The 12,837-nt window shown below is 31.8% G+C and overlaps 1 protein-coding gene across 4 annotated transcripts in view; it reads left to right on the top strand.

Annotated features, from left to right (window-relative positions):
• Nucleotides 1-12,837, top strand: part of LOC143238147 (protein kinase C-binding protein NELL2a-like) — a 118,404-nt gene that overhangs the window by 80,960 nt on the left and 24,607 nt on the right. For all 4 annotated transcript variants that reach the window (XM_076478119.1, XM_076478118.1, XM_076478120.1 and 1 more), the window contains exons 7-12: nucleotides 1,699-1,827; nucleotides 6,504-6,597; nucleotides 6,857-6,936; nucleotides 7,786-7,897; nucleotides 9,702-9,821; nucleotides 10,338-10,475. In XM_076478119.1, coding sequence (XP_076334234.1) covers nucleotides 1,699-1,827; nucleotides 6,504-6,597; nucleotides 6,857-6,936; nucleotides 7,786-7,897; nucleotides 9,702-9,821; nucleotides 10,338-10,475 — 673 coding nt within the window. The remainder of the gene's footprint in view (nucleotides 1-1,698; nucleotides 1,828-6,503; nucleotides 6,598-6,856; nucleotides 6,937-7,785; nucleotides 7,898-9,701; nucleotides 9,822-10,337; nucleotides 10,476-12,837) is intronic.

Genomic DNA, 12,837 nt, shown 5'->3' with positions numbered 1-12,837 from the left:
GCATTAGCAAATCCCTAGATAGTAATGTCATGGTTGTGAATCTCATGGTGCACTTCTGAAAAGTCAATATTAGCTACAGCTAGCCAGTTGGACTCAAGATGCCAAGAGAAAAGTGGTCAACAGCTCTTCAAAAGTAAATGGATTTTGAAGTAATGTTGGTGATATAAGTATCCATGATATATGAACACATCTGTTTATAGCCAATGTTAAAATGTAGTTCTGATACATTCTGTCCTACTGCAACTTTATATCAGCAGTGGGGTTAATGAGAGTTGCATAATTATGTATTCAAAATTATTTCAGTATGAGAAACTCAACTCTCTGTATACTTTTGCTACAAAGAGTAATAGCTAGTTTTCTGTTACAAAGAATTAAAAAAAAGAAATATTTGATCAGCATTAATGTGAAATATTAATTCATTTAAGGTAATCAATACTTATACTGTTATGATCTTGAGAAAAGCTGTCAACATGGAGTTTTGAATCTCTTGTAGAGCATTGGTGTAAACTGTGGACCTTGAGCAAGTGTGTGTTATGTTTGTCACAATATAGACAGTTGTGTGCATATAAATATCTATATAATTATTTTTGTACTCAGTTTGGTAGTTACACTCCTAAAGGTATAAAAGTAACTATGAAACAACACCATTTTACAGTTTTACAGAGAAACTGGAAATTATATGGTTTTAAGTAATATGTGTGTATATATATATATATATATATATATATATATATATATTTATATTATAGTTTGTTTAATTTTAAAAAGTGCCTTAAATTTTTTAAAGAAATCACAGCTGGCAGATAAAAGTTAATAAACTGTGTGTTATGTAATATTGTATTCCATATTTACATAAAAAATTTAATTTAAATGTGTGTGTATCTAAGTAACACATTTTTCAGAAAACATACAAATTTAATTTTCCACTATAAAAATGAAGTCATGCGACATTGTTTGTCCAGTTTTTACACTTACATTATGTAGACAGAAATTAAAAAATAAAAAATTACAAAATTGTTTGAAAACAGTTTTAGTACACAAGTTTCATTTAACATAAATATGTTACTACAAAGACAGAAGTTGAAATAAGGAAAAGTAACTTTAATGTGAATTCACTGAATTTGGAAACATAAGTATAATGAATTCAGTCTGTAAAATATCAGGAAATTGCATCATTTTTTAATGAGTAGAAGAGATTTTTTGTGCTAAGTGTTTTCCTATACAGTTTTGAAAGTAATAGAAGTAAAAACGACAAGCAATTTTATAATTCCTTGGTTATTACAAAATTACTCTTTTTGTAGCTCAATATTGAAAATAAAAATGGAGAAACATTGTATTACCATCATAAAATAACCTACTGTAGCACAATAGCCTATCTTTACTGCATCTTTTTCTTGGATCTTGTGGATCAAACCCCAAATGTTAGTGTTGTAAGTTCTCATGCTTAAAATAGTTAAGAAAACATATATAGATATAGATTGTGTGTATATCTTATACTACTTTTACTATTAAGATCAAAACAATTTGTTCAGTTTATTTTTAGAGAGGATTTGAAACCGTAAGTTAATTTGTTTATATAAATGGCTGGAAAATTATGATAAGCTGGTTTTATAAGTTATCTACAAATGTATCAAAACAAAATTTTTTTACACTATACATTAAGTTTGCTTAAATCTGTATAATATATATTTCTGTTAGTTGGTAGAAGCAGAGAAACGTCTCACTGTTGTAGAAGAATGTGAGTGTCGCAAAAGTTGTCAGATAAATGGATCTATTCATCCTGATGGTGCCTCTTGGAAACAAGCCTGTGATATTTGTTCCTGTTTGGTATAGTAGAACATTTTTTATTTATATGACTATTAGTCAATTGGTGTTTAGAGAATTTTACTAACTAATCATAATGTGTGTTGTACATAATACAAGTGAAAATTGTGAATTAGAAATTTGACTCTTGTTTAGTATGATGAACTTCTTGGTTACTCATGAAGTACAAGATATGAACAGTGTATGCTCTAAGATGGTTGAATTTCATGGTTTGTGCGTAAGTATAAATTAAGAATAATGTGCTCTGTGGTGGTTGAACTTCATATTTCTAAAATAGGTCTAAGAATTTTTTTCCAAAAGGTAAGTTGTAAAACTTGTTCCTTTATAGTATTGTAGTTAATTTAGTAATGTTTGTTTTCCTTCTTGTCTTTAATTCTCCAAAGAAGAAATGTTGTCTAAAACCCCCTAATCAAAATATTTTTTGGTTTTCTATTTTGCTACTATTTTTGAAATTCATTTGTAATATTTGGGTTCACTGATAATTGTTATAAAGAAATTGAGAACCTACAAAGTGCAGGTCCTGGAAATGTTAGTTTCTGATACAATATCTCACAAACTTTCCCAAAAAGCTTTCTTAATCAGTACTGCTCTCTACTGATGCAAATATTTTGCTTTCCTTCTAAATCCCACTTCTTTCTGCATATCAACATGCAAATGATGATTCACCAACCCTCCAGTGACAGGAATGTGACACTACTCCTAACAATCTAGTGCCCTCTCTACTATTGCACCTGTTAGTCACTTCTTGATTGGCGGTCTTACTGTTAAATAGAGTTTTTTTTATCACAATTGTTGTTATATTTTAATTTTGTTCAAGTTTATACTTTGTTAAGGATGCATTTGCAGTTACAAGTAGTTACAACTACTGCTGCTGTTACTGCACCTGCAGATTTACTAGCCATGCCTTCGGGATCAGTCCCACAGTTTACAGCTGATGACATGACAACTGTTATCAGTAGAGAACTGTATAATTCTAGCAAGGTACTTTACTTATGATCTTATACATAGCTTGTTCAGTGCCACTCTCTATTTGCAAAAACGTTTGTTTTTTTTTGCATGCCACAAGCCTCCCATGCACCTCTCAATTTACATGGCTTAACTGATTCTCCCATGCACCAGTAGGAGTACTACACACACACATGATGCATGTGACTCCCTCTTTGCTATTCTACACCGATTCTCACTTCTTGTTTGTCAGTGCTCGTGTTCTGATGTTTATAGTGGGTGGGCAAAAAAGTGTCCCACAAAAAAAAAATATTGTTAATTTGTTATATCTTTTATTAGATAACAGAATAATATATAAAATTACATGTTTTTATAACATACTTGATGTGATCTATTCAAATATAATCTCACATCCTAATTTTAATACTGGTTTTCTTAAAAAGCTCAACTTTTCTTAATTTGTTACAAAATATTGTGCATCTGATTAGTTTTGTAAGTCTTCTATTCTGATTAGCCTATAAAATAATTAAATAAATATGTGATTTTCAGTTTTTGGACACTTCTGTCTGTCCTGGTCTTGGCTCCCTATGTGTTTTGTCATGTTATCACAATGAGAAATAGCCCGTTCACACTGATAAACTGCCAATAATGATGGCAGTTTATTCTGTGGCTTATGTGTTATGCCATTTTATCTGGTCATTTGCCCAACTTCTTCATACTTGGGACCTTCTTTTCTACTGTTATGTGATGATTAACTCTTATTGTCATTCCCACAAGCGGATTCTGCACCCCATACTTGGTTGCATCTTTAAGAAACTGCTAGGATCATTGGCTCATCCAGTTGGAAAAGTTATTCCTCACAACTATCCAGTTCCTGTATGTGTTTTTTAATTCACTTCTCAGTCAAGCTCAGTCTTCTCCATTTCAAATGAAAGATTTGGAACATCTTGTTTACAGGGCTTCCTCCACACCCTCTCGTACAGTACATAATGTTCTATCTCTTTTGTTGATGTGGACCTCTCAAGAAGCCCTTATTTACCATTTTCAATGGGCTTTAATTGACAAACAGAGCTTTGTTTGGGATCCCATGGATGCTTCTCCTACCATTCCCTCTCCATTATCGACAAACTTTGCGTGGTGACTGGATTTGTCTAATAAATACTACCATGGGGATTTCTCTACCTTCACTTCATCCATATTGTCACCTTTTATGAATGTTTCCCTTTTCAGGTTTTCAGATGGTGGATTCTTACCAAATCTCCTCCTCATATCAATATCTTGAACTACTTGCTGTTCAGTGAGCTGTTCTTCACTTTCTGCTGTCTTTTCTGGGACTGTTGGTGATGATCCACTTATGCAATTCAATGGTGGTGTCCTATATCACCAGGCAAAAAGGGATATTTGTCTTTGAACTTTGGATCTTCTTTATCGGACCCATAGCCTTTAAATTACTTTGTGGTGTATAGTATTTTTGGTGCCCTGAATTTGGTCATATATTGGTTATCCCAACTCAACAAAATTCTACTAACAGACTGGTCTTTGAATCCCATCGTTTTTTGATAGTTGTGTGCTCATTGAGGTGTATCTGATTTGGACACATTTGCATCTCATTTTAATGCACAACTTCCCCATTTTTTGTCACTTCTTCCTCATATGCAGGCAGATGAAGTAGATACTCTCAGCCAGAATTGGACCAATTGTTACTTCTATATGTTTATCCTCTTGTGTTTCCTTTTCCTTCCCTACATCTTCCAACTTTATGATTGTTTGGATCATGATTGCCTCCTTTGCCATATTAGGGCTCTCAGATGATAAATAAATGCACTGTTTCCTTCCATGATTCCTGCATCTGTTTGTTTTTCATAGGAATTCTTCCACTTCATGTGATCTTTCTTCCATTACTCTTATGGGTTTTATTTGCCTGGTTCTTTGCCTGACATTTTCTTCCCTTTCTCTTGATAATTGTTGCCTCTTTTGTGCTTTTGATCAATAGATCTGTCTCTTGACCATTTTTCTGGCAACCCATTTTCATCTTCCTTTGAATTACATTATAAGTGCAGGTGTGTGGACTGCCCTGTATACCTTTACATATCACTACCTACATCATGTAACCATTTCATACTCTGTGGGTTTCTTCTTACTTCCAGTCACCATTCTGCACATATCTGTTTCTTTGTGACTCGTAAGTAGATGTGTTATTGGCCCTGCTCTGTTGTGAGTGTTGCCTGGCCAGGTATATTTAGTCTTAAATCTGCACTGTCTGTCCTGTGGCCATGTTAGGTGGCTGTAACATTGAGGATCTTACTACTGTAGACTTGATGTAGAATTCCAGTTGTTGCCAAGTGTTGGTTGACTGACTCCTTTTGATTGTCAGTTATGCAGTGATGTGCAGTTGTAGGTGCTGCCAGATATTGGTCGTAGCACTCTCCTGTGTCTATATATACCCACAACATCAATAAATTGACAACCTGGACCAATAACAGTAATGCACTATATATGCATACGTTTGCCCCTCTGGCTGAGGTATTCTTCTTTCCTAAAATTCTCTGAATGTCAATTCCCAGTGGATGAGGTGTTGGTTGAAGACAATTCAATCACGTATGTTCTCGTGTGTTTGACTGGTACCTTTCACCCATCCTCCCCACTTCCAGCGTATTGTTTAATTTAGTTGAAAGGTGTATTACTAGAAAGACTGCTAGTTACAATAAGGTAGTATCACACTCTTATAGGTGAAGGGCTGTTTATGATAAGTTGCAGGTAAATATGCAGAAATGAGTGGGAGTTACAAGACTAGTGGCAAGCAACAAATGTGTGCCAATAGAGGGCACTACTAATTGGAAACGTTTTTTGTGAGTAAAAGTAACTAATTATTGGAAATACATTTTCAGTTTAGGAAGATGTTAAGATTTCAAACAAGGGTGGCAAAGCAAGTAGAAATACACAAGTAGACAGAATCTTTATCCATACAACATAGTGTCTTTACTTAGCTGTCATGCTCCTTATTTACAGTAAGAATGTGACTAACTGCTGGGCTGAAGAGTAGTTTTCTAAACAATCTGCACAAGACTAGGACAAGATCATTTACTTCTACATATGACAAGGATAGTTTTAAAAAATAATGAAATACCATAATTTAAAGTCAGATCATGATGCTAGCATATTATCTCACAATCCATGGTTACCTATATCAGTGAATTTTCCATGTGTATGTACATACAAGAGAAAGAACTTCCAACTTATCATAATTTGTGCAGGTATCTGTATGACTTTCTATAGAATAGGCACTGTAATTATGTAACCTTTACCAAATAAAGAAATATAGTTTTATGTTTACAGTTTTCATATACTTGGTTTGAAAGATAGACTAACTATATGTATGTGTGGTTATTTAAGGTTAAAGTTATTAGATCTTTCAAATGTGACACTCTGCATGGTGCCTTGTACATTGTTCAAACTGTTATATTATTATAATGTGGTAAAAAAATGTGCACTTTTTGTTACTTGTATTACAAATTTTAAACCTATTGCTTTTTAATGCTTTGCCACCTTTCAGAATTTAAACCTTGACTGTCACAGTACTGTTTTTATTGTTAAAGTGAAACTTAGTTTCAATTTTTGTTACAAATTAGACATTCACTTTTTTGCCTTATTCCATATAAATTACAGAGAATATCATGTTTTTTCATCCTAACCATCTGTTGTTTTTTTTATTATACTGTATTAATCTTTGACAGGGTGGTGAAGTGAAGTGTCATCCTGTGCACTGTGCCCCAGTCAACTGTAAAAACCCATTCCAAGCTCCTGGAGAATGTTGTCCCACATGTCTCAGTAAGTATGTATTTGTTGGAAAAAAAAATCGAAATAGCTCATTCAGAATCTACCTGTGAAGTAAACTTTACACTTTACACTTATCACATTGTAACTATTTTCTTTTAAAGTTCAAGAATTTTAACTTGAGTATAAATGTTTCAGTTATTAGAGAGAAATATTAACCATTAAAATAAAAATAAATTAGATGTTTAAGTGTTTATTTTCAATAAGTTAGAAACTTACAAGAAAGGTTAATGACATTAAACATTTAATATAGAGAGGTGCTTACTTCATGGTGTTCTTTTTGACCATGGAGAAGAAGTTAGCCCCAGAGATTGTGTGAAGTGTGAATGTAAGGTATGTAAAAGTCCACTTTTGCTTATTTTCATTTCAACTTGTAATAACTACTTCAGATGATCAACATTTTAATTTATCTCTGATGATTTTTTAAAAATTTAACTGTTGAGTTTCTGTGTGAGTTTTTAAAGTAGATTGTGACACGAAAATGATTTTTTTATTAAATTTACTCTGGGATAATTGTTTCATTAATTATGACATATATACATAAAATATTCATTTATTATTCCTCTTATTTAGATTTCCTTAAGAAATTATTAAATTTGAACTTGATATTATTTTAAAAGGACAGTTTTATTTCATTGACTTCGATATCCTCTCTTTATATACATATTTTATAGTGTAAACCTTTATCAAGATAAATCATTAAATAATTCAGGTAAAGGAAAATTATTGTAAAATAATTTACTGTAGTAAATAAACGTTTGAAGTAAACCTCAATTTTGTAAATATTTTATAGCTAATTTTTCACAAAGTTGAAATTTTAACCAAAAGAAGATAAATTAAGCAGTTAAAGTCACAATAGTAAATGTGTATAAATATGTGATTTAAAATATATAAGTTTCTGTTATTCCTCGTTTACTTTGTTGATCTATAAGAATAGCTATTAATGAGTAATGCTTAAACAAAATCTGATTTTCTTCATAATATTAGTTTGGCGACTTTGAATTAAAATATATATATTTTTAAATGGCAAAAAATATTTTTATGCATTATTACCCATACTGTTGATTTACGATTGACTACATATTTATTTTCTACCTATTAGTATATTTTACTGTGCAACAATGGGTTGAGCACTTAGGATAACTAATATTGAAGTGCAAATTTTTTTCTCCCTATGGACAGAATGGAAATATGGCATGTAACAAAATTGACCCTGAAGTTTTATGTCCACAACTAACTTGTCCTGTAGAAGAACAGTTTAGTGTACCAGGAGAATGCTGCAGGTTTTGTCCAGGTAAGTACTAATTAGTCATTTATTGTCCTCATCTTTGGATTTCACGATATAACTTGAAGTAATTTGTGTAAGAAAGATATTAATAAAACACATCATGAAGGTTTTTTAAGCATGTGAAGACATGAACTATCAAATAAAAAATTGTTTTTCTTTAAATATTCTGTTGGACACATAAATTAGTGTGTGTATGGTATTCTAAGGCTCAAGATTGACCAAGTACACAGTTACTTAGTTACTGCAACAAAGAAGGCTCATGGACCTATGAAAATGTGTGTGTAGTGACTTGTTACAGGAGAAATAAGAGAGAAGACTTGTTGTGAATATGGAATAAAAATAAACATTGTTTTAATTTGCAAGAAACAATAATTTCTGGAGCAGTGACTGGTCATGAAATGCTGGAACGTACCACTCTAAAAAGTTGAATTGTATACATTTATAAACTGTATGTTAAACAAAGCAAGTGAAAAAAATTTAATAAAAGCAAATGAGAATGAATTTTTATTGAAATAAACTAAGCATGAGTTGGCTGATTAACTAATAGAAAAGTTACACATGATCTGCAGAATTGTTATGATAAAAAACGTCTTAGATGTGATACTTCACAGCATCTCCTCTTCTAAGACAAAAACAAACTTGCTTGGAAATGCCAAAACTGTGCTCATGTACCACATTCTTAATGTTTTGGGGCTGCTATAAAATTAGATTACTATCTAGAAGTGTCTTTTTCTTTTTATGACAGTCATAAATTAGTCCCACATATACAAGGTAGTGTATACAATACAATACAAGGATACAATACAACTCTTCCATCAAACAGCAAATAGTCTTTTTGATTAAAGACTACTACAGAAAGTCATATCTAGGAGTTTAAATAGATAGCACACCATCCTAAAATGTTTTGAATATATAATACATATCTAAGGAGAATGAAATATGTAGTATCTAAATAAGTAGCATATCATCTCATAATTTTATTCCAAAACCTGTAAATCATAAATTAACAACAAAATTTGTTTATTCAGTTTTATTTTAACAATTGCAATTATGTAATTAATTTTCATCTAACAAAGTAAGGATAAACAAATAAATGAAAGTGCATTATTAGCACTTTGAGCATACGTGCCAAGAAAAAAAATATAAGCTCATAAAATATGTTATGAAATAAGAATAAGATGTGATATCCAAACATGAGATGCAAACTGATAAGTAACAGGACTCTGCTACAAAACGTTCTGGGACTGAATTAACATTTGACCTCATCCCACATTTAATATACCCAGAATTAGAATGTTTAGAAACAAATTGTCCATTTTTTAAAAATAAAATATATACTACAGGAGAGACAAATATTTAGTACTTGTGTACAACTATAGGTTTTTTTTGCAACTGAAGCACAAATGTGCACAGAGACATACTTTTATATGGATCATAATAAAATCAAAACAAAAGAAACATATGAGAAAAAATTTCTGATTAGAATTATTGACAATGATATTGATGGTATTTGAATTAATTTTTCAACCATTAATTGATCAATTACAGGCATTTAAAAATTAAATCTAACTTGTATGTGAATTGTTCTATTAAAAGCTTTAAAAAATCTTTGTTTTGTAATGGAATAAAAAATTACATTTTAAAAATAAGTCGTCCAAACTTGTATATTTTTTGTAATGTTACAAATAAGGTTGTTGAAATTTTAAACAAACCAACAGAATTACTATTTTATGCTAAGTATTAATATTGCTACATCAGTAAATGCAAGATGCTATGTTTAACTTTACAGTTTGCCATTTCATTTTTTTAGGAACAGACTTTTGTGCAAAGGAATATGACTGCCATGCCAATGCTTCTTGCATTAACCTTCCAACCCGTTATACTTGTCACTGTAACACTGGTTTCCATGGTGATGGAAAGCATTGTAAAGGTAAGTCTGTATGAAATTAAAATAAATTTATTAAAAAACAGTGTTTATTAAATAAGAAGATAAATAGTAAAGCAGCCCTAATCACATAAATTAGAAGATCTGGATGATGCATGGGATGTGAAATATAATTATATTCAGAGAACAATATTATGCAAATCAGAGTACTCCCTGTAGATTCTAGGTTTGTTACTTACTGTTGTAAGATAAAGATACATTCTATAGAAATGTTTTTACATCTTTGAATAAATAAATATTGGGTTAATTAAGTTATGCTTTTATTGCTCACTGCATCATTTCAGTTTGTTAACAAGTGATTGCAATCTTTCTAAACCTAATCAGAGACTTAATTACACATATATTTCCACCTGCCATAGTTCCATGAAACATTCAACCTTCACATGTCTATTAAAGTTCTCTTAAGATATTTAGCTGTCTGTAACCTTTTATGTTTTTTAATAGCCAAGTTAATTTTCATGTGAATTTATGCATATTGAAACTTTTTGTGTTGTTGATCAGATGTCGATGAATGTCAGAAAGAGGGAGATCATAATGGACATCACTGTCACAAGAATACACGGTGCATTAATGTCCCTGGATCATATATCTGTGAATGTGTTCTGGGGTATCGAAGGGTGGATGCTTTCAGCTGTGCTGGTAAGGATTCTGACAGATTATGTTTTCATTAACTTTCTATGGATTTTCCATGTGAAAAAATAAAAAGATGTTATAGCAGAACTACAGCAAAAACAAAAGGTGATTGAAGCATGTTTTCTTTAACATAATTAAACTTAAATGCATTGATGTGACCCTTGGTAACATTTGATTTAAAAAAAACAAGAGATTAATTTCAAGCTTTGAGGAGAAAATAAAATAAATGTGTACAGTAACATATATCAACTTAAGTGAGCCAATTGGTTAAGTTGTCTTTCACTATTTGAGAAACTGTTTATTATTTTCAACCAGATAACAAATACTAACTTGTCAGAACCTTTTAATAAAGCAGTCTTACCCTGAGTAATAATGGTTAAGTTTGTAGCTTCTAATAAATAAGTGTTGTGTTAAGTTGAAGCAACACCAGAGTTTATAAAAGAAATAACTATGAGCTCAAAAATACCTTAAAATGTTACTCACAACTCACATGTCATGCTGATCCTTTATGAGACATCAGTGCAAGTGAAATAAAAAATTGTACTCAGTTTTATAATTAAATTATAGTATGACAAGATATCTAAAAGTATTTTGAATTAAATATGATTATTTTAAACGTATCAAGATCTATTCATGCTTAGAAGCATAGTGTTATCATGCTTTAAAGGCAGTAAGTTTAGTTATGGGTGATTCTTTTAATAAGGTTCTATTGAAATTATAATGAATGAAAATGTCATATGTGAGACATAGATATTGTGTGGAAAGATAAGTGGTACTGTTTGTTTGTTTTGGAATTTTGCGCAAAGCTACACGAGGGCTATCTGCGCTAGCTATCCCTAATTTTGCAGTGTAAGACTGGAGGGAAGGCAGCTAGTCATCACCACCCACCGCCAACTCTTGGGCTACTCTTTTACCTGAGGCCCGGCATGGCCAGGTGGGTTCAGGCAGTCAACTCATAATCTGAGGGTCATGGGTTTGAATTGCTGTTGCACTAAACATGCTCACCCTTTCAGCCGTGGGGGCATTATAATGTGATGGTCAATCCCACTATTCATTGGTAAAAGAGCAGGCCAACAATTGGCGGTGGGTGGTGATGACTAGCTGCCTTCCCTCTAGTCTTACACTGCTAAATTAGAGAAGGCTAGTGCAGATAGCCCTTGAGTAGCTTTGTGTGAAATTCAAAAACAAACAAACAATACTCTTTTACCAAAGAATAGTGGGATTGACCAACACATTATAATGCTTCCATGGCTGAAAGGGTGAGCATGTTTGGTGCAATGGGGATTTGAACCTGCAACCCTCAGATTATGAGTCAAAAGTTTCACTGTGTTTAATAACTTAAACAAACATGTCACTTTTATATAACTATTTAAAAAAACTTTGTTCTTTTCTAACAGTTTAAATTTGTTTAAATTTAAGTAAACGTATTTGCAATGTTAAGATGAAATAACAGGCTTAAATACGTATAACTTGTATCACAACAGTAGTTTAAATACATTCACTTTAATCATAACATCACATTAATTCCTAATTATTTGCTATGAATATGTAATGTGTGCTTTAATACCAAAGTGACTTTAATACAAATATTGCATGTTTGCAGTGGTATTTGACCATAGCCTGCTATCTCAAATACTTTGGACTCAGTTTAAATTTAAGTGTTAGTTTCAGAACTTGAAGACATGAGAAATGAGGCATCTTTGAACCAGCATTTTTGTAAGAACTGAACAAAAGTAGATAATATTGATGTTATCTTCTGACCTTGCACTTGAAACGTTTTCTATATATTGGATTAATGTTAAGAAACTCAATTCATATTCAGTTGCAAAGGTCAAGTAACATTGCTTTACAAAGTGTTGGATCTGATGCTGTGAATGCTTTTGATCTCCTCTGATTGTTAAGTGTTTCCAAATGCAAAGAAATTTCCTATGTTGTGAGCCTTGCCTACCTTCTACATAGGTGATTTCAACTTTTAAGTTTTGATTTCTGAACACAAACTGTTTGCTAGATCAATTTTATAAACCATCCAGCTTCTCATTCTGAAATAAATTCATCAGACTTGCTTGCATATTGTAAAGGAGGGACTCACAGAAAGGTATCAAAACAGTAGCCTTTTTTCTTGCTTTATTTTAACTCTGCCAACCAGATCTTGTTCTTGTGAGCAGTCCTGTACATTAAATCTTTTCCAGGGCAACTCCATAACATGGAAAAGCAGTCTCTCAGTAACTTTATAGTTCTGTTGGTTAAATCAAAATGAGTGGAATTATTTAAATTAACTATTATTCCTCATCATATCTGGAACTTCTTTGTTGTTGGTCATCAGTGAAGATAGTTGTTCACATTTAATACTATGTGCACATGCCGTATG

The sequence above is a fragment of the Tachypleus tridentatus genome, chromosome 13, assembly GCF_004210375.1.
Source record: "Tachypleus tridentatus isolate NWPU-2018 chromosome 13, ASM421037v1, whole genome shotgun sequence".
Classification (NCBI taxonomy): domain Eukaryota; kingdom Metazoa; phylum Arthropoda; class Merostomata; order Xiphosura; family Limulidae; genus Tachypleus; species Tachypleus tridentatus.
The sequence above is the reverse complement of the archived record's forward strand: the minus strand, read 5'-3'. Positions and strand labels throughout refer to the sequence as shown.